General features: G+C 42.2%; 1 protein-coding gene across 2 annotated transcripts; it reads left to right on the forward strand.

Annotated features, from left to right (window-relative positions):
* The first annotated feature begins 771 nt into the window (after window positions 1-771).
* LOC115038171 (rho-associated protein kinase 2-like) lies at window positions 772-26,285 on the forward strand. 2 transcript variants are annotated; one of them, XM_029497047.1, is made up of 32 exons: window positions 774-1,149; window positions 5,716-5,797; window positions 6,291-6,391; window positions 6,989-7,126; window positions 7,554-7,814; window positions 8,482-8,626; window positions 8,863-9,001; window positions 10,945-11,036; window positions 13,417-13,576; window positions 14,410-14,488; window positions 14,598-14,677; window positions 15,236-15,284; window positions 15,377-15,512; window positions 15,716-15,807; window positions 15,952-16,198; window positions 17,303-17,409; window positions 17,502-17,661; window positions 18,098-18,258; window positions 19,040-19,224; window positions 19,390-19,459; window positions 19,626-19,729; window positions 20,313-20,499; window positions 20,853-20,946; window positions 21,132-21,226; window positions 21,482-21,670; window positions 21,967-22,135; window positions 23,136-23,203; window positions 23,319-23,407; window positions 23,674-23,752; window positions 23,870-24,137; window positions 24,248-24,527; window positions 25,504-26,285. In XM_029497047.1, exons 1-32 carry the CDS (start codon window positions 1,054-1,056, stop codon window positions 25,592-25,594), a joined length of 4,293 nt encoding a protein of 1,430 aa, XP_029352907.1. In that variant the 5' UTR covers window positions 774-1,053; the 3' UTR covers window positions 25,595-26,285. The 2 variants fall into 2 exon arrangements, with proteins under 2 accessions (XP_029352908.1, XP_029352907.1); XM_029497048.1 differs by lacking the exons at window positions 23,136-23,203; window positions 23,319-23,407; window positions 23,674-23,752; ... (1 more) ...; window positions 24,248-24,527; window positions 25,504-26,285 and adding an exon at window positions 22,353-23,105 and having other exon boundaries at window positions 772-1,149.
* Window positions 26,286-26,896: the final 611 nt, after the last annotated feature.

A 26,896-nucleotide genomic window follows, 5' to 3' on the forward strand; every position in this document is an offset into this window, starting at 1 on the left:
GGGGTTGATCGAGACTCAGTGCAGTCAGGGTAAAACTGATGAGTTAAGAGAGCAGGAATTCCGGCTTAGTGGGGGTGGGGGGCAACCAGGCCCGGGGCAATTAATCAGAGGCAGGACAGGGACCTGTTACCTGCACGACTGGGACCGGTGTATTCAAAACACTCATTTGGCACACAGGCAATGAGGGAACAAGTACCCTATGGGATTCTATTTTTTTTATTTTTGTCATGTCTGTTAACATTATGCAACACAAAACCGGATGCACGTTGTAGCCTTCATAATAAAAGCATTGCCCAACTCTATATTGTGGTGTCAGTGTTAACTGAGGTTTTAAAATTATGTTAAGAATTCAGAAAATAGGTGCCGTTGAATTATTTATTCATTTCAGTAACTACATAATCATTTGTTTGTTATTGTTTCTATCGTTTTAAGTTATTTGGGCCTGTTCAGCATTCTTACCAAACCAGGTATCATTGCAGAGATACTTTATTTTTCATTGCTTCCTTGAAATTAGTTTCATTTATTAATTTAACTTTTATTTTCCCCCAGAATTGATTGAGTTAGTTGACAGATTCAGACATTAAGAAGTCCTAAAAGAGTATCCTGTCCATCTCCAGCACTACAAACTTTAAAACCCGTAGAATGTCTGTCCAGCTGAGTCAGACCTATTACGACAACGAGGGGTTTCATTTTGCGGTGCATTTCCCTCGACGACGGTTTTATTTGGACAGTCCGCAGCGGAAGTTGCGCAGTTTGGCTGTAACTTGACGTCGGTCCGTCCTCCAGGTTGGACACGTTGAACTCGGATCAGACCTGCTTTTATCTACCTGAGAGAAGTCTGGGCGCGCCTTCCCCCGGAGAGTCCGCCGGACCGATGGAAGCGGACAGACACGGCGGACTTTGGCAGCCCATAAATGATTAAACCGCGCTGACATGCGGAGCTGAGAGAAGGAGTGCGCACCTCCAGCCGGAGACCTCAGACTGAAAAAACAAAAAACAAAAACAAAAAACAGGCTCAGTTTTGTTTGCACATTTGTGTCTTCAGCTGTCAACATGCTCGGAGCAGAGAGCCGGCGGGAGAGCCGGCTGAAGAAGCTGGAGTCCCTGATGAGGAGCCCTCAGTCGGCTCTCAACCTGGAAACCCTCCTGGTGAGTTTTCCACTTTCCCCTCACGCCCTGACAAAGGTAGACACATAATGATTTACATGCAAACGCTCCCACAGCAGCTGAGGCGTACAAACAAATATAAACCCGGTGAGAGTTTATGGAGGAGAGATGGAAAATATCACGAGTGAAGTTTGAGATAAGGCCATTGGGATGTTCACTTCCAGCAGAGGGGAAAGTGAAAAGGGATCGTTTCATCCTCACCACTCCATCACTGTCTGTTTGTGGTCGCCATTGGAGTCTCCTGGTGTGGCCTCTGATTGACATACCCTCACTCTGACCTGTTTGATAAAAGCCCCTCTGCCTCCACCTCTGACAACAACTACACAGTTGTGTGTGGTGATATGGAGGAGCTTTTCTGAGCCCAGAGACTCCACTTCCGGTGTCCCCTTCCTCAGCAGTGATAAACTAAGATGACTCAGTGGTCCTCGTTTGGATTTCCACATTCACTCGGCAGATGGGTTGATATTAACAGAGCACCACCAGCTGTGGACTTTAGTCAAGTTATTTTGGTGCCATCTCAAAAAAAAAAAAAAAAAAAAGGGCTTATCCAAGCACGCATCATCAGGGAACATTACTGAGGTCACCAAGGTAACCTTTAAAGGAGATTGGACGGTGTACAGTATATACTGGTATATCCATAAACTGTTTCCGCCTGAAATAGTTCCTGCCGGTAGGAGTGTGTCTGTTCTGGTTTGCTGATGACTCACAGGTAAAATCCAGAGGAAAGTCACTGTAGCAAGAAACACCAAACCCATGTTGTACAATTTATAAAAACTGACAGCAACAGAAAGTGGGACCCTTTAAGTCCACATGGACGCGTCATCCAAACTTCAGCGTTCGTCATTTTCAGTTTTAGCACTTGAGTCAGCTGCAGCTGGTTCCTAGTGGCTCTGTAGTGGAGGTAACAATGGTGCAGGGAGCTACCATGCAGGAAACTGTACTCACTTCCTGGAATTGAGATGGAGATAAGACCCACTGTGAGCTCACTTCGCAATTTCCTGCTTGTCCACAATTATTTCTTGTTGTGTTCACACAATAGATTTTCTTTAATCTGTGAAACAAAGGAGTCCATCTTTTTTGGAATATAAGTTTCACATTTCTTTAAGGATTTTCTTGTAGGAATAATGTGATGAATTGTTGATTATCATTTAGCCAATGAAAAACAGTGAAACGTGTCACACAGTTGAAATTAAGGAGTCTAAAACCAAAAGGAGTGGAATTTAAAATGTGATGATGCACAGAAAAGCCACAGATGTCATATTTTAGAAAGCAGGCATAGCTATTGTTGATTGATGAATTAAGTGTTGCTCAAATAATAAGGCAATATTTCAGTTCTTTATGAGTTTGACTACATTTGTGTGCATATTGACAAATATTTCAGCTTCAGGCAATGCTTCAATATTTCATTTATGTGGCTGTATCGTGTGCTGAAATGATTAAATGATCAGTCGACTGATTGTTTAAGTCATCTGTCAGATAAAAACACAAAGCATTTCCTGATCCCGACTCCAGGAGCGTATTCAGTAATTACACATAACAAATTAACTGAATGTGCCTGTCAGTACACGCTTTACTAGTCACCGATCGAAACCTTCACTTGGGTTGTGTGTATGTAGAAGTTTTTCTGTCTGTATTAATGTTAGCACCCAAACACAATGAGGTAGAGGTAATCATAAAAAGGAATTGTATAATTTCACTCAGGAATCTGAAGAACAATTCAAGGCAGGCTTTGTTTGTATCGGGGAAGGAATCTTGTTTTCAGTTGGCTTTAGACTGGCGGATATAGGATGTGTTTGGGAAGAACACCATGTATATGTTGATGCAATCTGAGCACCTTCATTGTTGCCGAATGTGCGGCATGGAGTGAGTGAGTGAGTGAGTGAGTGATTGTGTGGGCGGTGGTTGAGAGTTTTCAGGACACACATCCAGGTCATAGCTGCAGAATCGTGTTCAGATCTGTCCAGATTCCAGAGAAGAAAGTCAGACTTGGTGAAATCACCCGGTGCTCTGACTGGTCTTTAAAACCTTCAGACTTCAAGGTAACTTGGGCTGAACGCCTGCAGTAAATAGTGGCAGGAATCACAGGGTAAGAGTGTGATGTCATAATAACAGATAAAGGAGATTTAAACGGTCTTATTGCCTTACACTGGAATTTCATAGTCTCTGGATTGTTCTTCTACCAACCATGTTGATGCAAGACAAGAGGAGAAAAATAAAAACACCTCCTGTGGCAGTTATCTTTTAACAAACATTAAAAAGATCGAAATATACGTTGCGATGAAAACACAACTCAGTGAACTGGAGACATTGCATCATGTAGAAGTGCATAACGCCCGTACACCCTAACTGTCTGCAGCCCATGTAGTATATTGTACGCATTTTTAAATCAGATTTTTTTTTAGATCTTCATATAACACCTGATGCACACACAGAGGCTTCATAACTTTGGTCTTGCTCATCTTTTCTATGAACAAAGATTGAACGAAAAGTCCAAAACATTCAGGTAGCCAATTGTGTTACTGTCAAATTGTGTAATTTGAAGGCAAATTCAATTATTTGCAATAAAACAACCATAACAAACTTAACAATGTATCAATAAAGGTACAGATGCACAGATAATAAACTGGGAAAAAAATTATATGGACATTTTTGAGATGCACCAAAGTTTCCTTTTTCTCTCTCTCTCATGGTATTTAGTTGTTGAGCTGAGTATCGCCTCTGCGAGTGTTCCTTTTTCACCATATTTAAATCTGTTTATCTTCGGCACGTGGACTACGTCTCGGCTGGAGGCAGTATGTTTTCAGATCTGCCATCCCGTTCTGAGCGCAGCATCTCAGGAACGTCTTGAGGAAACTTTTTCCCCGACTCAAAGATGAATTGATTATATTGTGCTGGTCAGAGGTGAGGTCCACCGTGACCCCACAAAATACATTTTTTGTCAAAAAGTGAGAATTTTGGCAACTTATTACTTGCTTAATTATTACTGAACATTATGTAATACCGCATCTCAGGAGCAGAGGTGGAGATTGTGACCATTTTAGGCAGCCGCCTTGAAACTTTTGAAAGCTTTGTGTGAATCATCTGTTTTATAGAAGTTGTAGCATCCACATTTGAAGCATTATCTCCTCTTAAGTGCTCCATTCATCAGAATCAGCCTCATTGGCCAATTACTTGTGGACTGTGGGAATGTGTGAGTTGTGTGAGTGTTTCAATTCTTTTTATTAATGGCAGGATAAAAATTCAATGCTCCCATTGTCACTTATTGAGGCCTGCAGGGCCACCATGTAGTTTATCGTGCTAAATAAACCCTCTGGCTTCATGTTACATTACGCAACTAGAATAACCTTGTGACAATTGTATGTCTCTGCCAACCAGTTAACTTAGCATTGACATCAATGTGTGTCCAGTCTCATGTATATAGTAAACAGTGAAGTGAAATTTAACCTGTGAGATTCTTTGAACTTCAGCTGTGTGGGCAAAAGACAAAGTGTGATTTACACACAGATGAAATATTTCAGACTTAACAATGGAAAACTCAGTAGCGCAGTTGCTGTAGCTTGATACAACACACACACACACACACACACACACAGCCACAGATGTAGACGCACTGTGTAAAATGATCACAGGTCCTCGAGCACTCAGCCTGAATCCAGACTTATAAGCTGTTTGTCCCACAATAGCTTCTGAGCCTTTAGGTCTATTTCCACCCGTCTGTGGTGGTAGGGGTGGAGCAGGGGTGGTGGAGCGGGGAGGGGGGGGGGTCTCTCCTCACTACTGCTATTTAAAGGTGCAGAATTGTTCCACATGCTGCTGCCCACCCACTCACATGTCCCCGAACAAACAGGCCGACTTGGTTTCTTCGCTTGTGCCTCTACACACAAACACGCACACACACACACACACACACACACACACACACACACACATTGGATGACTCCACTTGACCCCTGTTTTGGGTAACTGAGGGTCCTGCTGCACCCTTCTCCCAGCCACCTGCCAAATTGGCCTGCCAGCCTCATGCGTTTGGATCTCAGAGACATTTTGGTTCTTCGTGAAACCCAACACCAGCAGTTTAAGCACTGATGACACCGCTGAGGCCCCGGCTTTCCGTCGGATGCTGCCCATGCCCCTGTATGTTCAGCTGGAGGGAGGGGAGCGCGCTTCTTTATTTTTTGGCTATAACGAGTGTATGTGGGGGAGTTGTTATGTCTTTGCATCCACCCTATTGTCATTGTTTGGCTTTGCTGCACATTAACTGTCCTGATCTCTCCCTCCTGCCCATAGTTCACAAAAATGCACTGCTTTCTTTGCTCCATTCATCATTTTTGTTCTCTGTTATGACTCAGCAGAAGGTCAGAGTTGCTGGTCCTCACTGAATAACAGCACAGTCATGAGAAATGTTCCTTTTGAACTGAAAAACAGCCTTAAAATCTGATTATATATGAAAATAGAAAAAAAAAATCTGGCTTTTGATACACTCGTTGATGGATTGGGATGGAGGTCGGATTATTGTTTACAGAGTGTAATTTTTTCCCAACATTTCAGGATTCCATAAGCGCATTGGCTAATGATTTGAACTACCCCACCCTGCGGAAAAACAAGAATGTGGATGCGTTTCTGAACCGATGTAAGTGACACAACTTGTTAGGGTGATTGATTAATACCAAGAAACAAGAACACTCCTCATTGATATGTTGCATACATAACCTACTTTTCCATGCAACAAAAACTGAAAGTAGAGAACATTTGTAATCAAAAGGAAAACTTTCCCAAACCTTGCAAAAAATCTGAATCTGTTTTTTTTCCTCTAGCTCCAGAGTTAAATGCTTTAGACAGTGCACAGAAGTCATTTTTTGAAGGTCACAGAAGGGATAATAACAACTGTGTAGAAGGTTATCAGAGAGATGTTAAAATGTATTCATGTTAACTATTGTTTAGTCTTCATCAGTTAGATATGCATTACTTTAGTTTTGTTTTTCTGCTTTCTAGTGTAACTACAGGCCTCTACAGAGATCAGACTTAACAAATTGAGTTTAATGTAACTGATACAGCGTTTAATGCGGCTGCAGCTTGACCTTTGCTGTGCTGTGCTCAGCTGTGCTGTCTGTCCGTCTCCACAGATGAAAAGGCGGTGAGTCAGCTTAAGGACTTGCAGGTGAAGCTGGAGGACTTTGACAAAGTGAAGCTGATCGGCAGAGGAGCCTACGGAGAAGTGCAGCTGGTGAGATATTGAAGAGCTGGTGAACATGTGTGCAGTTTGCTCGCTTCCATTTCTTGACTTAGCAAGTTGCTGCAGATATAAATGGAAGTGCAACCGCAGAATTTCTTCTCCAGATGTTTACAAGTGAGCAATTTGCAGCAGCATCCCAGAAAAATGAACCACTAGAGGGAGCAGCAATGTCTGAATTTACAAAACACAAGTTGTGCAAGATCTGCAAGTTGTTATTTGGTATGTCAGATTTCATTTATTTAGTTTACGAGGAAGTTAATTGTCTTGGGGTTTAAAAAAGGATTAGAAAAAGCGCTAATTATTTTTAAACTTCCAGATGTGTATCTTTTGTGCTGATAGAAGAGTCTGTTTCCTGCTGAGTGTTTGGTGGTAGCAACAAGTCTGGACAGGCTCAGTGTTCAGGAAAGGAGGGAAGGGGGGTTTAGTGTGTTTTGCCTGAAGTCATGTGTTAGCATGTCTTTGTAAGGGTGTGTACCACAATTATGGATTCCCCTTTCTGTTTCTCTTCGTCTTAATTTCTCTCATGTTATCTCGTGTGCTTGTGATATTCTTATAATCTTGCTCTCGTTGTCCTTGTGCCCGCCGCAGGTCCGCCACAAGGCCTCTCAGAAGGTTTATGCCATGAAGCAGCTCAACAAATTTGAGATGATCAAACGGTCAGACTCGGCCTTCTTCTGGGAGGAGAGGCACATTATGGCCTTTTCCAACAGCCCCTGGATCGTTCAGGTGTGCACATCTATAGGTTTTACTCTGTCCTATATTGCAATGCCAAGGGTGCAGCAAATATTACCGTAGCCTCTCGGATACCAAGTCTGAACCCCGTCACTGCTTGAATTACATTTTGAATGAAAACAAAGACTAAAAGTGTTGTTACAAACATGCCGCCATGATACATAGATTATGGACAGAACCACAAGTAACACAGTAGAAAGTGTAGCTACATTAAATGGTGAGTAAATAAATATGTTTTAGGGCACAATAAGACCAGACTATACATAATTTCATCACCCTTACAGTTGTTTTACCTCATTGAGTGCAACCAGGTTTCACATGTTGTCCTGAAGGAGATGATCTGTGATTTGATGTGTACAAACACACGCTCACCTCGTGGTCAAATAGCTGATATCAAGTGACTGAGTTTACTGTCTTGTAGCTGTGCTGCGCTTTCCAAGACGACCGTCACCTCTACATGGTGATGGAGTTCATGCCTGGAGGAGACCTGGTTACGCTCACCATGAACTACGACATACCCGAGGAATGGGCTCGCTTCTACACAGCGGAGGTGGTCCTGGCTTTAGACGCCATCCACTCCATGGGCTTCATCCACCGTGACATTAAACCTGACAACATGCTGCTGGACCAACACGGACACCTCAAATTGGCCGACTTTGGCACGTGTATGAAGATGAACTCGGTATGTTGTGTTTATGGTCATCTTTTTGTATTTTTAAATCTCTTGGAAGTAGCTGGTCGGTCTTTTTTAAGCCCCAAGGAGCTATGCACCAGGGAAGGAATTCAGGTCTTTAAATCCCAAAGAGAATACCGCACCTGAATTACCTGAACAGTGACCTGATACTTCTGTCCTGATGAGTTTCCTTTTTTTCCTGGACCTAGTGCACCACCAAGTGTTCAGACTGTGAAGTGAAGCCCAGTGCTGCACTCATGCATGGGGTTGTTTTGCAAAGTCCCAGAAGTTAATGTCAGCCGGGAAGTGTTTTTCCACCTTTTGTTTTGACCACAGCACTTTCAAAATTGCTGGTTCAAAAGCACATCCACCCATTTGAGGTCTCTGAGAATTGACCAGCAGAATATGATAAATTATCTATATCATATATACATATATAATTGACCATATACATGTTTTGTGTTTTGTTTACTTTGTGATGCTATGACCTCATAGGGAGAAAAAAAAAGCTTTATGTCACACATTTGTCCCTCCTTGAAAAATGACTTTAACAGTTTATGTGTCAGGGGGAATGTAGAAATACAACCTCTGTCATTGTCTTCGTCCCATCGCCAAAATCCAGCACCTTTTGTAGCCATGCCTTTGTGGCATATCTTGTGTATTTGTGTGTCTGCAGTCAGGCATGGTGCACTGTGACACCGCTGTAGGCACACCAGACTACATCTCCCCTGAGGTGCTCCAATCTCAGGGCGGTGATGGTAACTACGGCCGGGAGTGTGACTGGTGGTCCGTAGGAGTATTCATCTATGAGTTATTGGTTGGTAAGTGACCTATTGTTTATTCAGCCACGTTTTTTCATGAACTTATCTATTAATAGAAAATTCAGTTTCACCTATAATTATGTAAAATTCTGTCTTGGATGCTGGAGTTAAGCTGTTACTGTTGAGTCATCAGTATAAACATTGAGAACTTAGCGCAGCGAATACCTGATTTCTTTGCTTTTTGCCAGTTAAAATGCTACAGTTTCCCCGTTTATAGGAAGTATTTTTTCTTACAGGTGAGACTCCCTTCTATGCTGAGTCCTTGGTGGGAACATACGGAAAGATCATGAACCACAAAAACTCCCTCATCTTTCCAGATGATGTAGAGATGTCTCAAGAAGCCAAAGCCCTGATTTCTGCCTTCCTGACTGACAGGTTTGCACATGGAGCTCTAAATCTTAAAAAACCAACACTTGTGCTTTCTGCTCCAGCAAGAATTCAGAGTATTTCACAATTTCATGCTGCCCAGCATGTGCAGACAGTTGGACACAAGCTCATCCTTCATCCCTTCTTACTCTGCTATTATACTAATAGCTGAGTGATGACCCAGTGAAATGGTTTTGTTTGGACTGTTGAGCAGAACGGTAAGAACTTGCATCATAATTCAAATGTAATCTTTTTTGGGCCAAAGGGTACATGAGAAATGCCTCACTATAAAAACAGAAAATGGCCAGTAATTCTTCCACAAAACGTCCTATATGCATCTGTAACCTCCCTCTTAATTCCTACAATAATGTAAGCTGTCATTTGAGAGGCGCAAGAGCTTTAATGAACAGCATGAGGAATATGGAGAAAATTAGATTTGGTTAGCAAGTTAACAATTTTTGTTCAGTGGAGCAGGAAATCTGCATCCTATCAGCAGGAGAGTGTTCACAGTTTAGTGTGTGGAGGACTGCATTCAATTGTGGATTGTCATGCTGAGGCGTGCTTCCAAATTTTGGGGTTCTACCAGTTTTATTGTGCCCAGTGATCATTGTAATGAATGAACATGTCACACGGTTCAAAAGTGGAGCTCATTAGTTGTACTTTGTACAACAAAAGAGCTCTAAAGCGGAGGAACAACCGACAACAATTCGATGATTGTTTTGGTCTTTAGTGGGGCTTATTGAATAAAACCAGATTTATCACTTTAATAAAACTAATATGTGGTGACGCCAGCTGCCATTGAAATACAACCAACACTGTTTTTATTTTTGTGCCAACATATTAGTGATGTTAATGCTAAAAAAGTGCATGACTGGATGTATGGGTGTGGTTCATGCGTTTGATTCGTGGTCCAGCCCCTCTGGAAGAAACCACTTCCTGTTTACATTAGTAACTCCACCCCCTGTAGGGCTCAAACACAGGCCCCTTTTCTGCTTCAACACAGAGGAGCCTTTCATTTTTCCTCACAGTTTATTTATCTTCTCACTCACTACTCTCTCCACCACAGACAGAATCTCACATGTGTCTACAGCAACACACACGCCTTTAACACAGACCAATGAATGCATTCACCACTTAACCCACATGCTCTGTCACTGTCTCACTGTGCTGCTGAATCATTCCTGGAGGCACTACCATCATCTTCTTCTGTTTAAATTTTGGAACTGCTCTCCTTCTTCCCCACATGTTTATCATTTCTCTAAATTTCCTTTTCTGCCTCTCCCTGGTGCCACTTTCCATTTCTCCATCCTTCCCCTTTTCCTCTCTGACTTTCTCCTCAGCATTGGGAATGGTTGTAAGCTTGGCTTGGTTACATGTTTGGATATATATATTTTTTTTTTATGTGGGGGTTTTAAAACTCTTTTTTTCTTCCTCCCCGCCCCTACCCTCTCTTCCTCTTGGCTGGGTCTGGAATGTCCCACACGTGGCAAGCCCAAACTGCCGCACCCCTCCAGCCCTGTACCCAGTAGTGAAGGAGGGAGGAAAGGGGGAATGAGACCAGAGAGAGAGAGAGAGAAAGTGAAAAAGTGTGTTTAAAGTCTTTCCAGGAAAGGCAGCAGCAGCTCTGGTAGTCATTTTGGACTCAGTCAGGTGTGTTGATGTTGTCTCCCCCTTTCTGATCCTACTATCTTCACTCCCTCTCTCCTCCTGGATCTGTATTATCTCGGTTCTGACTGTTCAGAGGAGGTTTTCGGCCGTGTCTGGCGTCCACTGGCGGTCATGTGGCTCTCCATGCTGGTCAGTGCGGTCAGGGCCGAGTGGTCACTCCGCTAAGCAGTGATTTTGGGATGACATGTTGATGGAGGTGGTAGGTGGAGGGGCGGAGCTGGATGTGTTTTGTGTTTGGGCCAAGAAGGCTCTGCTCACACTTTTGGTCCTGTTGCTGTGTGCAGGACGGTTCGTCTAGGCCGCACTGGAGTGGATGAGATCAAATGCCATCCCTTCTTCAAGAACGACCAGTGGACCTTTGACAACATTCGAGAGAGTAAGTGTTTACCTTACCATGCTTTTGAAATCTCATTTTCACATCCCTACAATGCAGGTGCAGATTTCTTTCCATCTTTGGGAATGTGTGCCTTTTTTTTTCTTTTTTTTTCTTGAGCTCTTGTTGCCACTCCTCAAATTCTTATCTTCCCCAGAACGTTCCTCTGCAGGTCTGTTTTCTTTCAGCCTTTGTTCATAGTTTATTTCCGTCTCCTGAGCCTGGGTATATGATGCACATGCTGTCCATATGCTCCCCACTCATATCTTACATGATATGCCACAGCACATGATGCACAGAACCTGCAGAAGTACCCAGCTGCATATGGATCTTATTTCAGGGGTTTGGAATGAAGACATTCATTATGACTACAGGTTTTACATTTTACAAGCTAACGCAGTGTTTTGCTGGCAATGCTAACTGGCTGTGAGGTTTATCCTAATGCCTTCTTTATGTGCAAATGAAGTGCAGACAGTTTCATATGAGAAAATGTCAAGGCCCCAGATACCCTGGTGGATTTAACGTGGCGTACCTGCTCTGCATCAACCGTACTTGCAACTGCAGTGATGAATGAATGTAGGAATATTATCTGTTAAATGGTGTCAAGGAGCTGAAGGCAAAAGTTGGCAGTGTAAAATAATAATTTTGTCTTCTTGGTGTTTGATATGTCATCATTATATTATTATATAAAAGTTATGTACAAAAGTAACGTTTAACGATGCCATCACAATATTCAAGGACATGTATTGCATTTTTTTACTGGTGCTAAATTCTGTGTTTATTTACATAAACAATAGTTTTAAAAATATATATCCATTTAAAGTCAACTCACTTAGTATATAATGAGAAAGCAACTGCCAAACCAAAAAGATCAACAATGAACGTCTACTTATTTGGGTCAAATAAGGTGAAATAAAATCAAATACAAATCAGTTTAAATGGTTACAACCTTGTCTTATATCATACTGAAGCTGATATATTATTCATCACTTATCAAGTTTAGATTTTACTGTTGTTTCAGAGAGGTAGAGTTTGACGTAAACTTTATTCAGTCAGATATCATTTAGGTAGGTAGAAAGGAAGGAAGGGACTTGGAGAAATGTGTATATATCAGGAATATGAAGAGGATCTCTGTGTGTTTGTAATTACATCCAGGCTCTTTTCCTTTGACTCTCTGTCTCTCTGCTTCACCTGGCTCTGATTAGGAAAACAGAGAGTATTTCTGATCAGAGTCTGGCTGTCTGGAACATGAAACCACTGCCACTGCTGTGCTGCTCTGCTCTCCTCTTGTTTGCACATGCATGTCCTGTCACACGCACACACACACACACACACACACACAAAACAAAAAAAACTGTTCTCATTTTGGCAACCATGTAGAGTTGCATGGATTTCCCAGTTTTCTGTGACTTGGGTGTGTGTTTTTTCAAGCTCCACTGACAATTCTCCATGATGTTGGCTTCATTAGTATCAAATGTATTAAATACTGGGATGGTTGAGAAAAAGATGCGAGCAGCATGGATGGATGGGAGGCAGCATCCCCTCGTAGTGGCGGGCGGGGCAGGCTGTGCGGGTTGTGTGGACTTCTCTAATGAGAGGGGCACCCCAGTTTGGAGGGTTGCTCCCGCTCGCTCACTCTCACTGTGGCCACGGCTGCCTGTCATTAGCTACCCGCTATCAGAGAGCATTCTGGGAAGCCGTGCCACAAGGGCCTCCATGGAGTGGCCTGTGTCTCTTTCTGTCTCACCACATTTTGGCTTTTCTTCTGCCTCTTCCTTTTTATTTCCCCCTCGTTTGTTTCATTCCTGTGCTTGATCTATCCCTGGATTTTCTCCACCATCTCTGAGTTGCATTTGTCACGCTGCGGGGTTGACTTAACCCAAAAGTAATAAGGTCTTTGCCTAGAGTCAGAATAGTACTGGTCTGAGGAAGTTTGATGCAGGTTTTTTTTTTCCTTAATCATGAGCCATTTATAGGCTAAAGAACCAGTCCAGTTTTATCTGATTGGCCCTTTGACACATTTTTGTCTGCCAGTTGTGCAGACTTTTTAAAGTGCGGTTGGTGAAAGGAGAGCTAAAGGAGGTTTCTCTCCTGCCATGTTCAAGCCTCAATTTTTGAAAGGCACTGTGTGTGAGGCACAAAGCGGGCTCTGTACGGGAAAAGGAGTGGTGTCTGCCTCACGCCAACCTGCAGAAAGCTCCCTCCTTTTAGAGGCACAGCTGAAGCTGAAAAAATATAGCCTGTAGATACCGTCAGCATCAGCTCTCAATCATCGATCGCCAGTTTATGTGAAGTGTTCTCTGTCTCTTTCCTCGACCCTTCCAGGCTTGCCCACTTTTACGCCATGACTCACTCTCTCTCTCTTTCTGCTGCTGTCTTCCAGTTGTGGCTCCAGTTGTGCCAGAGCTGAGCAGTGACATCGACACCACTAACTTTGATGACATAGAGGATGATAAAAAAGATGTTGAGACCTTTTCTCCCCCCAAAGCCTTTGTGGGCAACCAGCTACCATTCATCGGTTTCACTTACTTCAAGGAGGACCAGTAAGTGTTTTATTCAGATGTCTTATTTCTGTATTTTAATATCTTCCACTTGCCTTTACCTTTTTTTTTTTTTTTTTAATATACAATTTTTATGTAGATTCTCCATCAACAAAGCTCAGTGCTCTAAGACCTCGAGACTCAGAAAATAGACTTAAGCTCAACATACTCAAAATGCAGATGAGGCAGAAAAAGACAGCTTCACACCCGTACCTTTAATACAAAATTACACCAGCCAGACACTGTATGCCTGTTTGGGCTCCACACAGCCGCCTTGTTCTGACAGCCCCTTTAACGGTCCTCTTTACTTATGATGAAGTCTAAGTCTGACGTTTCTAAGCGCTGGTTTAAATAGGGAGAAGAAAAAAACGTTGTGCATTTACAGGTGGTGGGCAAAACTGTTTGTGTATTTCTTATTGGCCAATAGAAATTTCTGAAACAAACATTATTATTTTTATTATTATATGCACACACATTTCCATTTTGCCACCACAGTGCAAGGTCTTAAAATGGTCGTAAAATTAGTTCAGAGTCTGTAGTAACTGCAGGAATATGGCAGAGCAGACAGTTGCCACCATCATGGTGAACAGCTGGCAGCACAGGGTGTGGGTTGGAGGACTTCTCCAAAGGTAAACCCATCCAGATGTGAGAAGAAGCCCAAAAGATCTTTCGACCTTATTGCTTTTTCCACAGTGCAGCCTTCCAGGTTTTGCTCTCCATGCATGAACAGATATTCTTTAGCATCAGTGCTGTGTAAATGCTGTCATGAAGTCAGGGCTGGAAAAGCCTCAGTTTCAAACACTCATAATGCTCCTCTGTCTGCCTCTCACTCTCAGGCTGCTGAAGGAAAGTAAGAGTGGCTCTGTGGAGGAAAACTCTGAGTATAAGGAGAATTGCTCTGAGAGTAAGAAAGAGGTGGGTGTTTTTTGTGCTGTGTAACCTCAACAATATCTAGTATTGCTTTAACAAAGGAGTTGAGCTATAGATAAACTAATTTTGTTTTTCTCTTCAATTGTTGGAGTAGATTCAGAAAAAGCTTCATCAGCTTGAGGAGCAGCTCAACCATGAGATGCAGGCCAAAGATGAGCTGGAGCACAAGTGCAAGTATGATGAGACAAACAACAAACACAACACAATGAGCAGAGCACCATTAGTGTTTAGGCTTTTTTTGTTTTGTTTCCCATTTCACATCACCAAAAGTCACCATCATGAAATAAAGCCATTTCTATCCAGTGTTGCAATTTAGCCACAATTTGTTTGTCCAATTTTTGGACATTGGTGAAAGTGCGAGTAAAATAGATCATTACTGAGAAACCTGGCACTTTCTTTCAGCCGGTGAAAAGAAATGTCACATTTTGTGTCATTAACTATACAAAGCAAAAATATGTGCTTGATTGTTTCATACATCAGGGAGTCATATCCCGTCATGCACAGCTGAAGGTTTTGGAGTTTGTGGTAATAGTAGAAGATAAAAAGAAAGGAAAAGAAAATCTGTTTTTGTCAAAAGTAGTCCATTAGTCATGTTTTATTAGCATATTCAGCCATGAATTTACATATGAAAGAAAAATTTTAAATTTGTGGTTACAGCAGAAATGTTCTTCTTGAATATATCAACTGTGGAAAGAAATCTTTATTTAAAAGCATTCTCCCCCCCCTCCACAGAAATGCCACCAACCGACTAGACAAGCTGGTAAAAGAATTAGATAAAGAGGTAAGAATGGATGCATTTTGAGCACCTGCCTGGTATGAGGAAGGTCTGAGGCTGTGCGACTCCACTTTGTTTGTGATTTCCTCTCTGAATAGATGAACAGCAGGCAGAGAGTGGAAGCCTCGCTCAGGCAGCTGGAGATGGAGCGAGCTCTGCTGCAGCATCAGAGTGCCGAGAGCCTGCGCAAAGTTGAGATTGAGACGGACAGGAAACGCAGCCTGGAAAATGAACGTAAGCACCGCGGGGAAAATCCTGTCCAAACAATAGATATTAAAGCTGCTCTGATTTTTATGTTTTGAATTGATCTGATGTAGCATTGAACCCAGGAGCCCCGTGTCCCACTATACTAAGATAAATACAACTCTTTGGGTGGATCGTGGTTCACTCCATGTGTTGTATCAAAATACCCTTATATGTGTTCATTTATTCATCAGTAAACAACCTTAGGGACCAGCTAGAAGATCTTAGGAAGAAGAACCATAACTCCCAGATATCCAGTGAGAAGAACATCCAACTGCAGAAACAGGTGATGGGAAGCTTTTAAACTTAACCTGGTTGCTTTTTCTATTGTTCTTTTCGCTCATTAAATATAATTTATTCTGCTACAGTGATGCAGTTTTTTGTCCGGGAGGGAAAAGCCTCAATATCTGTTTTCTTTCCTCATACGTAGCTAGAAGAGGTCAATGCTGTGCTTCAGGCTGAGCAGGAGGCGGCGGTGCGGCTGAAGAAGAGTCAAGGAGAGGTGCAGAAACAGGCCCAGAGCCTGGAGGTTAACCTCAGGGAGATGCAGGAAAAGTGCAGCCAGCTGGAAAACAGCAAGATGGAGCTGGAGAAGCAGCTGATGGGGCTTCAGGCCAAGCTGGAGGAGGAGAAAAGAGCCCACAACCTCGGGACAGAAACTATTACAGACCTACAGGGTGAGACATGGTCATCTATTACACTTAATAAGTAGCTTCAAGTAGATGTACAGCAACTTTAAAGGAGAAAAATAACAAACATTGTACAAATGAAAAGTTTTCTTCTTAAGTAATGATACGGACTGCTGTTTAAATTCAGGCACGCCTACAGCTTCATTTGGTCTGGTATGTTCAGTTGTTTAGAGGCACTAATGGACTGTATTGTTGGTTTGTATACCTCATGAATGTAGGATTGCTGCTACAAAATGTGTTAACATTTTAACAAACCGAGACATTATATCACATAATTCTAGCTCTAGCTGCTGTTCTACAGTTTATGCACTTAGCCTGGACAGAGTGGATGGAAATTAACAAAAAGAAAAAACCTTTTTTACAACATCTAGCCAATTATTCATACAAAAGTCTTTCACATTCCAAATTTACTGTCTCCATTAAAGTTTTATAAGTTTAGCACATTAAAAATCTGTAAAAAGGTGAATTCACCACCATAACTGCAGGTAATGAAAGTGTAATCTTTTAAAGCAACCCCCATGAGCATCTCAGTAGAAGGAAAAACACAACACAACTTGGATCTGGAGGCTGGACAGAGTACTACATGTGAATCATTTTTATTGGACCGGGCCCTGGGAAATATTTGATCATAGGTGGAAATATTTGCTCAAAATGCAGAGAGTGAAGCAAGAGGCTATGAAAGCCAAAGTTGGATCAAAGCCAGCACCTCCTTTTTGGAAAGTTAAATCTGTTCAGTCCCCTAAGAGAGGCCGGTGCCTGAGGTCAGAGGGGACGTATAGCAAGAACAGTGCTGCCTGCTTACTGGGATGCATGTGATCATGGTTTATTTCCCCATGTGGGTGGAGGTAGTTAGGGTTAGGGTAAATAAACGTTAACTGTAGTAGGGTTTTTTGTTGTTGTTGTTTTTTTTAGCAGGCAAACACATGCAGAAATTCTGTGTAATGTCTTACCTGAGTCATCCAATGACCATAAAGTGTTTGCGTTCACAAGCTTCCTATCACTGGCATTGGGTACCACACTAGACAAGTTACAAGACATCTGCTTTTCTTTGTGTAACTCTCATGCTGTTAATTTGCTCTCTTCCGGTTTCAGGACGTATATCTGGCCTGGAGGAAGAGGTGAAAGAGTTGAAGTCGTCTCTCTCCCAGGTCCAGTCTGAAAAGAAGCAGCTTCAAGAGAAGCTTAATGACCTTGAGAAGGTTGGCTGTCAGTTCTATTTTCTGAGTGTGAATTGAGCATCTACCTAAATTATTTTCCTTTTCAAAGCTTCATATCCACTTTGGTTCTATAGGAAAAAAATAACCAAGAGATTGACCTGACGTTCAAGCTGAAGTCGCTGCAGCAGAGTCTGGAGCTGGAGGAGGCAGAGAACAAGGCCACCAAAGCCAAGCTTGCTGATAAGAGCAACATCAACCAATCAATCGAGGATGCAAAGTCTGAGGCCTTAAAAAGTGAGGAGGGCAAAAGAGTCAAATACGATTGCAGAATAGATAACTCTGTCTGAATAGGGTTGGTTCTTCAGTCTAAGTTAATTTACTCACAATTTATCCCCCTGCACACAGCACACAGATGATAAAAATCTTGAAGGTTAAAAAGTGTCTCCAGCTGTTGAGAAAGGCAGGAGGAGCATAAATGAAAGGGCTGCTGGAAAAGGGTAAAGGTGGAGAATTGATGAGCACGCCTTGAACAGACATAATTTTAAAATAATTCTAGTTTGACAGAAAAACTATTAGGCTGAATATGTTGCTGCGATTTTCCTTCTGGTGCTCTTGGTCACTTGACTCGTGGCCACAGCAGGCACGACATTGTTTTGTTAATATTGCGTTATGGCTCACAGTACAGGTTACCCTCCTGCTGTCTATTCTCTGGTCATTTCCTTTAAACCAGAGATGGAGTGCACCCTGCATGAGGAGCGTAGCCTGAAGCTGCAGGTGGAGGGCCAACTGCTGCAGCTGGAGAAGGAGCACTCCATGCTGGACTGTGACTACAAGCAGACGAAGCAAGAACTGGATGAGCTGCAGGGACAGAAGGAGAAACTTTGTGAGGAGGTGTGTCTCTCTCTATATCCAAGAAGGTCATTTTGCCACAACGACAACTCTCTCTCACACACATACACACACACACACACTTCATCACTTAACACAAGTAACCTGCTTCATAAACTGCTGCTGTTTGAGATGCTGAGCCAATCAGTTGATTAAAACATTTCCATCAATACATTTATTATTAGACATAAATGTCAGACATGAGGAAATAGGAATATGGCATGCAAGCCATCCTCTGCGTATATAGAGTTTTTTATGATCTTCAGACCTGATATTTATGTCTGTCTCATGTGATCCAATCTCAAGTGAACAGCTTGTACAGATGTGAATGCACCCAAGATGGATTCAGGATGCATTTGAGATCCAGTCACTCAGATATCATTCGAAAGTCAGGGCCACATGTGGCCACATTCTTTTCACATTGTGGAAGGAAAAGTAATGTGGTGTTATTGGAAAACCATTACCTCGTCTAAACTAGTCTGGCAGCATTGTAATGAACTGAAAATATTTTAGCCTTTCTCTACCGCTCTGTTGCTCCCACATACGCATCCACATTAGCACAAGTACACAGTTTATTTGCATATAAATTGAGATTTGATCATTTGAGACGCATTTTATTACCAGGTGTGAGCAGATGCACAAACAGCTGACAGCTTGTGATTGGATCACTAAAGAAGCGGTAATGCCAATTCTGAACCGGGCCATGGACTAACAATATGCCCGAGTGATCTGCTCCCTATTACTCCTCCATAACTGTCAGTGGCCCCACTGTGCTTTTGTGCAGGTGAAGAATCTGAACTTGCGCCTGGAGCAGGAAATCCACAAACGGAGTCTGAGCCAGAGTGATCTGAAGATGCAGAACCAGCAGGTGTTGGTGCTCCGCTCCTCAGAGAAACAGCTCAAACAGGAGCTCAACCACCTGCTGGACATGAAGCAGATTCTGGAAAAACAAAACCAAGAGCTACGCAGGTCAAACACACACACAAGCATTGTGTATAGTTCTTAATGTTGTATTATTGATGGCAATTTATTGTAGAGAATCTCATTCATCATGTCTGATTTGAAGAGAATAGTTTGGCTCTGGTGTTCAGTTGGCCCAGAGCAAGGACTGACAGATTTTTGGTGCCAATCCAGGGAGAAGCAGGAGGCCGACAGCCAGCTGAAGGAATTGAAGGACCAATTGGAGGCAGAGCAGTATTTTACGGTAAGTCTTACTAATATTATGACTTAATTTTTTGTGCACAACCAGCAGTTCCAGCCAAATGTATGAAACTCAACGTAGCTTAGTCAGTGCAGCAAAGAAAATGTTAATGTAGTCAAAGCTAGATCTTCTGTGATATAAAACTGATTGAGCTTTTTCCTCCTCCAAGACCCTTTACAAGACACAGATTCGTGAGTTGAAGGATGAGTGCGAAGAGAGAAATAAACTGTACAAAGAGGCACAGCGACAACTGGCAGAGTATCAGGACGAGAGGTAACTGATCGTTTTGTTCTGAGCAGCAGCTGAATCCGGTCTACATGCACTGAAATGGCAGATGAATATTATGCATTTGATCAGATTTTGTCATAAAGCACACAAGATGCTTCCTCTTAACACATGAAATACGAGGAAGAAGAAAAAAACCAGCTTGATTCCAACAGGGGACATTGAGATGTGAAGACAGAAATAAATAGCATATAACATGAACACATCGCATCGGTGCAATAAATTGAAAAATGATGCAGAATTAAAATACTAAAATATCACACACATTGCGGCTGTAAACTTGAATGCCACTGACTGTGAGGAATCTACAGAACAAGATCACAGTGTTATTTGTTTTATTTGTTCGTGAATTTATATCACAGCCAAAAAGCAGGGCATAAACTTCAGCAGGTTGAGTTAAGTTCTAAAAAGAAAAGCAGCGCTCTCAGATGCTCTACGCCCACAGATTACTTTTTCCTTCACTAGGAAAATGTTTTGAAACAGTACTTTTACATAAAGGTCAAAAAAATACCAGCCTGCGAGTCCAGGTAATAAGAGGATAATAAAAGGCCCCTACTCTGTGCCTTTGTAGGGATTCACTCGCAGCCCAGCTGGAAACCAGTTTGACCAAGGCGGACTCGGAGCAGCTGGCTCGCTCCATCGCAGAGGAGCAGTACTCTGATCTGGAGAAGGAGAAGATCATGAAGGAGCTGGAAATCAAGGACATGATGGCAAGACACAAGCAGGAGCTTAGCGACAAGGAGGCCACCATTAGCTCGGTAAGATCAGGGCTGAGGGGTTTTTAGTTGGTCACATTCAGGAAGGGCATTGCTCCTCCTCGAATGTCTTTCCTCACTAAACAGCGGCCAAAAGTGGCACAAGGTTTTGACTAAACAAACCGTTATTCTCCATGTATAAAAATTACTAGCCCATTTGATTAAAACATTCACAGTAGTTTGGATACTCTAGTAAAAAAAAAAAAAAAAAAAAAGAACAACTCTAAAAAGCATTAAAACCTTGTTCCATTTAATTCAACTTTAAAATGTACTCCATTAATAAAGTTGTCTCACTGAATAACTTGCTCCTGCATGCATGAATGAGACTCATCTCTGCCCCATCGCCGCCTTCACAGCTGGAGGAGTCCAATCGCACATTGACAGTGGATGTAGCCAACCTGGCCAGCGAGAAAGAGGAGCTCAACAACCAGCTGAAAAACATGCAGCAGCGTGAGTGCCCTGAAAAATGTCTCAAAATGCTGTCTCACAAATTGAGATAATTTATTGGGAGAAGTGTTGCAAAAGCATTTTCATCAGGGAAGAGATGAATGTCTAGAAAAACTTATGGAGTACTTGCATAAAACTTAAGTCAACTCTATTTGAGCAACTGACGTCCATCTCTGCTATTTATACAGAGTTTCAGAAGGCCAAGGAGGAAGAGAAGCAGATGAAGTCGGTCAAACTGTCCTTTGAAAAGCAGCTGCAGAATGAAAGGACACTAAAAATTCAGGTGTGTGTCTGGGCGCCTACACAGGTCTAGAAAGCCTGGAATATTTTCTATACTTTTAAATATTTTTTTTTCCACAGACAGCTGTTATGTCATATCATTTGTTGTTAAGAATATTTTTCATCTGCAGGCTTGTGTTGAACTTGGGGCAAAGTATAGGAATATGTATATCGCACTGTTATCACTGCAGGCTTCCTTGTGTATACTACATTGAAATAAATCTCTGTAAAGCTGTTACTGTGCTGATTTTTGTTGCAGGCTGTCAACAAACTGGAAGAGGTGATGAACAGGAGGGTGACGGTGCGGGGAGGCCACCGAAGTGCCGACACTGAGGTGCACAGGAAGGAGAAGGAAAACAGGAAGCTGCAGCTGGAGCTAAGAGCTGAGAAGCAGAAGCTCAACAGCACCATCATCAAATACCAGAGAGAGCTAACGGAGATGCAGGCAGTCAGTATGCTTATAATACTCACAGACAGTAGGAGGAAAATTCCCTCTCATAGATCGATGAAGCCAAAGTATCAGCATCCTTTATCCTCCTGATCATAATTTCCAAAGTTAATACATTTCTTACATGCGTACAATCTTAAAAACATTCCTGAATAACCATAGAAATGTGATTAACATGACTCCTTGTCATAGTTATTTGTATTGCACTCAATTTACTTTTATGTGTTTGAACTGCACTCAGTGGAAAAGAACCTGAGCTGCAGTTAAAAGGGAAAGTGTTTATGTCTCCCAATCAGCTGATAGCAGAAGAGAACCAAGTGCGTTTGGAGCTTCAGATGGCGTTGGACAGTAAAGACAGTGACATAGAGCAGCTCCGGTGTCAGCTCACCTCCCTCAGCGTTCACTCCCTTGACTCCACTAGCATCAGCAGTGGCAACGACCTGGAAATGGGCGACGGATATCCAGGTACGCAGTCGGTCTCCTACTCATCATGACACTGATCAGCACCAGTGGTCAAAAAGCCACCTCAGTAAGCGGGTGAACTCCCACGAGTACTTTCAGCGTATGTCTTCCTGAATTTCTTTGTTTTCACACTGAGCCTCTTTGTCTGCGGGTCCAATTGTGTTTCAGCTTTTTCCTCCGTATGCTCCCTCCTCCACCCCTCTCTCTCTTTCTCTCTCAGTGCGCATTAGTCACTCTCACACCTCCGAATCAATGTCCTTCACCTACCAGCGCACACACAAATCTGTCTGCATCGACACCCGGCCTAACCTTCATGCGTCTCGACCTCTCTTTGACTCTGACTCTGAGGATGAAGAAGAATATGATGGGCAGGTGGAGCAGGGTCCCCGTCCCTTGGCCCTCACCTATGAACAGGCCCCTGAGCATGAACCTGCAGGTGATCCTGCATGGAGGTTTAAGCCTGGGGTGGAGATTATAGCTGCAGTTGACCTAAAAATTTACATATACAACATATTTTCATCTTACTTAGCCAGTTTGGAAAGAAATAACCTCAGCCCCAGTCGAACTATGAAGCTAATCCCTCTGCAGTGTTGAATCTGTCTTTGCTGCACTTTAATCCTTTCTGATGTTAACTGGACACTAACATGCTCACAGCTTGATGCTGCCCAGCTTTATTGAAATTTATTCCACGGTACTTTGCATGTGGAGTTTTTCCTAACTGAAAAAACAAAAGCTTGTTATTTGAGTTTGCACCTCCTATAGTTAGCCAGTTGGTTCCTTATAATCCTTGTAGTTATTACCCAAGTCTTTTAGTGTGTGTTTAAAAACATCGCAGGAGCAGGATTTGCTGTCTCTTGCCCTTCGGCTTTAGCAAGGAATCGTTTCCTCTCTGATTGATGCCGCCAAAGCTTAAACATGTTAAGTTTCTCTTTTCAGTGCTTCAGATGATTAAAGGCTATTCTCATTGTGTTTAAGTCTTCCTGTTTTTTCCTCTGCAAACTAGACGCCAGGCTGGAGGGTTGGATTTCACTTCCTACCAAGAACACAAAGCGATTTGGCTGGGACAAAAAAGTAATGCATCCATTATTCCTCATACCTACAGACCTGTTTTATCAGTAGTTGCCACTGCTGTTGAGTCATTTCCCCTTCTAACCCATTTGGTCCTTGTTGTGCTTTTCCTTTTCAGTATGTAGTTGTGAGCAGTAAAAAGATCCTGTTCTATAACAGTGAACTGGACCGAGAGCAGGCCAACCCTTTCATGACCCTGGACATTGAGTGAGTTATCTACAGCAGATTTTGGATGTACCATCCACTCAGTGCTTCACAACATATAATAGTTTACTCAATTATTAGATATAAGAGGCATACTAATGATAGAGGATAAAGATCTAAATCATTGTGAACTAATGTAACTGATTGATTGTGCCATTTTGATTCATTCTCTTAAATTACAAAATATTTAATCACTTCCTTCTCACAAAATCAACAATTTATTATCCTGGATGACCTTGACACTTAAAGGATCTCTTCTCCTCCTGCAGTAAGCTGTTTCACGTCCGACCTGTCACTCAGACTGACGTGTATCGTGCAGATGCCAAAGAAATTCCCAGGATATTCCAGGTAATGAGAAAGGACCATCTATGTTTCCTTCTCTTTATGCCCTTTACTGCTCAAGGAAAGAAAAAAAAAAAAACTTTAGAAAGTTGTATCACCTCTCATCTCTCTCTATCGCTTCAGATACTTTATGACAATGAAGGGGAGAGCAAAAGGGACCAGGAAGTCGTCGTGGAGCCAACGCCGTTTGGTGACCGTGCCTCCTACATCAGCCACAAAGGTCACGAGTTCATCCTCACGCTCTATCACTTCCCGTCCAGCTGTGAGGCTTGCACTCGTCCGCTGTGGCACGTCTTCAAGCCCCCACCAGCCCTCGAGTGCCGCCGCTGTCACACAAAGTGCCACAAAGATCACCTGGACAGAAAGGAGGAAGTCATTGTGCCGTGCAGAGGTCAGTGTGCTCAGTCAAACATTCATAAACCGCTTCAGCATTGACCTGGAGCACATACTGTATATTTGCATGTACATATCTAATTATTTTCAATCTGTTTCCTTTAACAGTGAACTACGACATGTCCATTGCCAAAGATCTGCTTCTGCTGACCAACTCTCAGGAGGAGCAGCAGCGCTGGGTCAGTCACCTACTCAAACGCATCCCAAGGAAACCTCAAACAATGAGTCCTCCTTCGGCAGCACAGAACAACCTTCCTGAAGCAGCACATCGCTCCTCTCCACGAATGTCACCGCGACCTTCGCCCAAGAGTTCACCTCATTTGTCGACCTATCGTGGAGCCATGAAGATCCAGCCGAACAGGCAGCAGCAGCCATCAGGGAAGACCAGGTAAAGAACCTAGATATAACGTGTAATGACTGTTTATCTGTGACTGGTCATCTTGTTCTTAACATTTGTGTTCTTGCTGGTCCCAGCTTTTATTAAAAACCATAAAACTGTGTATTTTTATCAGATTTGGTGGTAGTAAATCAAGAGCAGTATTAACAAAAATCTGCCCACACACTCAACAGATGCTTAAAAATTTATTTATTTATTAGATAAGTGTAATTAGTTTTTCCAGGGCCCTTTTTTCCCTTTACATCAGTTGTTTTTTAATCTTAAAATATGTAGAAATCAAATCTTCTTCTGTAAAAGTATTTTCTTTTCACGAGTTGTTAGCATTACAAGATGACCTAATTCATTAAGTGTTGTGTGCCTTTTCTGTGAAATGGGTGCAAACCAAAAAGAAGGATGAAAATCAGAGTACATCTTATTTTTGAAAAAAATCTGCCGTCTTTGCTCTCTGTTCTGTGTAGTTTTAAAATTGATGTAAATTTGTAGCTGACACAAAACAGAAATCTCTGAATCCTCTGCACAGCATGTGCATTAACGCTGTTCACAGCATCACTGCTCTGACATGGCCCCTGACTCAGCGTCAGTAGCTGCTTAATTGAGTAGTAAATGGCACCATACCACTAGAGAGATAGTCGCTAACCTGATTCTTATCCCTCAGCACTGGCCCCATGCTCCGTATCATCCTCCACTGACCCCTGACCTCTTCACCTCTGACCCCACCTTTCTAATGTCTCTCATGATGGGAGACTGTAAGTAGCAGCGCTTTGTGTGTCGATCCGTCCTCCATAATGCACTGTACTGCTGTGCTTATTAACTGTCTTGTCATAGCAAGTAACATGTAGTCACCCGTGAACTGCTCACAGCTCTAAACTGCCCCCAGGTGAATGTGGAGGCTGTTGCCCCGACACACTGTGACACATTAAATGGTTTTGCCCCCACCTACTGGTGAACTTCATACTTACTGTTTCAGATTGCTTGAGTTTGGCCTGAAAGACTGGAGTTGGTCGTTGGATGATGTCGATAATAATGATGATGATGATGATGATGATATTTTCTTCTGAAGAAATGGAAAAAGGGGGGTGAGAGGGTAACTGGACCACCAGCATGATGTGTGCTTGCAGTTTTTTAAGAGGCCTAAATGTAGTCAGAGGCATGCTTTTGCGTGATCTACAGGTTTACACATCATTGAAAATCATGAGGCAATACCTGACAGGTTTGGAATGTTTGCAAACAAAAATGTCGAAGCAATAGTTGAACCCTTTGGAAGATTTGCTGTCTTACTTAGCTGGAGTTAGATAGTATCACTCTCACGCCTGCATGGTAAAGATACAAATGGCAGCTAGTTAGCTTAGCTTAGCACGAACTAAAATTCAAATTTAAAGTGTTTGAAGATTACCAGATTTTGTGTGTTTAAAATATTTATTTACAGGTAGATATATTTTTCCCATGTCTGTCAGCTCCTTATGAATATTTTACTTATGCGTTGTGTGCACAGCCACCTTGTTCAATAGGCCTATGTGTGGATTTTGTGTGGGCGTGTCTTTGAAGTCCCATCATTCTGTACCCTGTGTCATCCCAGGTTTTCATTTCATTTTTCTTTCTCTCTCTTCACAGTTAACCCTGGCTGATAAAAGATGACTATTTTTCATCTTTGCGGATTAATATCTGCAGTCTGAAGTGCCTGCATATGTCATTTGTAAAAGGAACTCAACCAAAAAAAAAAAAAAAAAGTGCTTATTGTGGACAGAAAGATTCACAGAAACTGGCTGTCGTCATGAGAACTGGAAAAATGAACACACTCTTCTCCATCTTACAGTGAGACTTCATCCAAAGAAAGTACCGAAAAAAACCAGCTCAGCTCAGCGCTTGGTGATTAAAACTGCCTTATTTTATAATCATCCTGTCAAAAAAGCTATTGTCAGATACAGCTAATAACTTTGATTTCTATTTGTGAAGTGCTAGGCATGCGTGTGAACATTTGTACATAGCAGTCAGAGGTTTGTCTGCATTTTATGCACAGAAAATGTAGCTCATAGTGTATGATTGTTTTATTTTTATGGACAGAATTCTGCAGCACATTATACAGTACAGTACAATTACAAAATAAGACAGAATAATGTGAACTGATCAAAAATTGTGTGTTTTCTTTTTGTCCATTCATCAAAAGGTAAAATAAATTGCTATCCCAAAAATGACTAATTCATGTTTCCGTTAGGGTTTAATTCACACATGCAGGACTTAAAGTTTCTTTAGCAGCAAAGATATAGTGGAAAAACATCATCCTGTGACAAGAAACCAGAGACTTTTATGTGTTGTAACCTGAGCTTGTGTCCTAAATCACCCACTCATTCACATCCCAACTC

This window comes from Echeneis naucrates, chromosome 24 (genome assembly GCF_900963305.1).
Source record: "Echeneis naucrates chromosome 24, fEcheNa1.1, whole genome shotgun sequence".
Classification (NCBI taxonomy): domain Eukaryota; kingdom Metazoa; phylum Chordata; class Actinopteri; order Carangiformes; family Echeneidae; genus Echeneis; species Echeneis naucrates.

What these genes read in the sequence shown, in the direction of transcription:
- LOC115038171 (XM_029497047.1), top strand. Translation starts at nt 1,054, where the DNA reads ATGCTCGGAGCAGAGAGCCGGCGGGAGAGCCGGCTGAAGAAGCTGGAG. An exon ending in AGGCAGAGCAGTATTTTACG is followed by an intron (nt 19,460 to 19,625) that starts GTAAGTCTTACT and finishes TCCTCCTCCAAG; the next exon opens with ACCCTTTACAAGACACAGAT. An exon ending in AAATTCCCAGGATATTCCAG is followed by an intron (nt 23,753 to 23,869) that starts GTAATGAGAAAG and finishes CTATCGCTTCAG; the next exon opens with ATACTTTATGACAATGAAGG.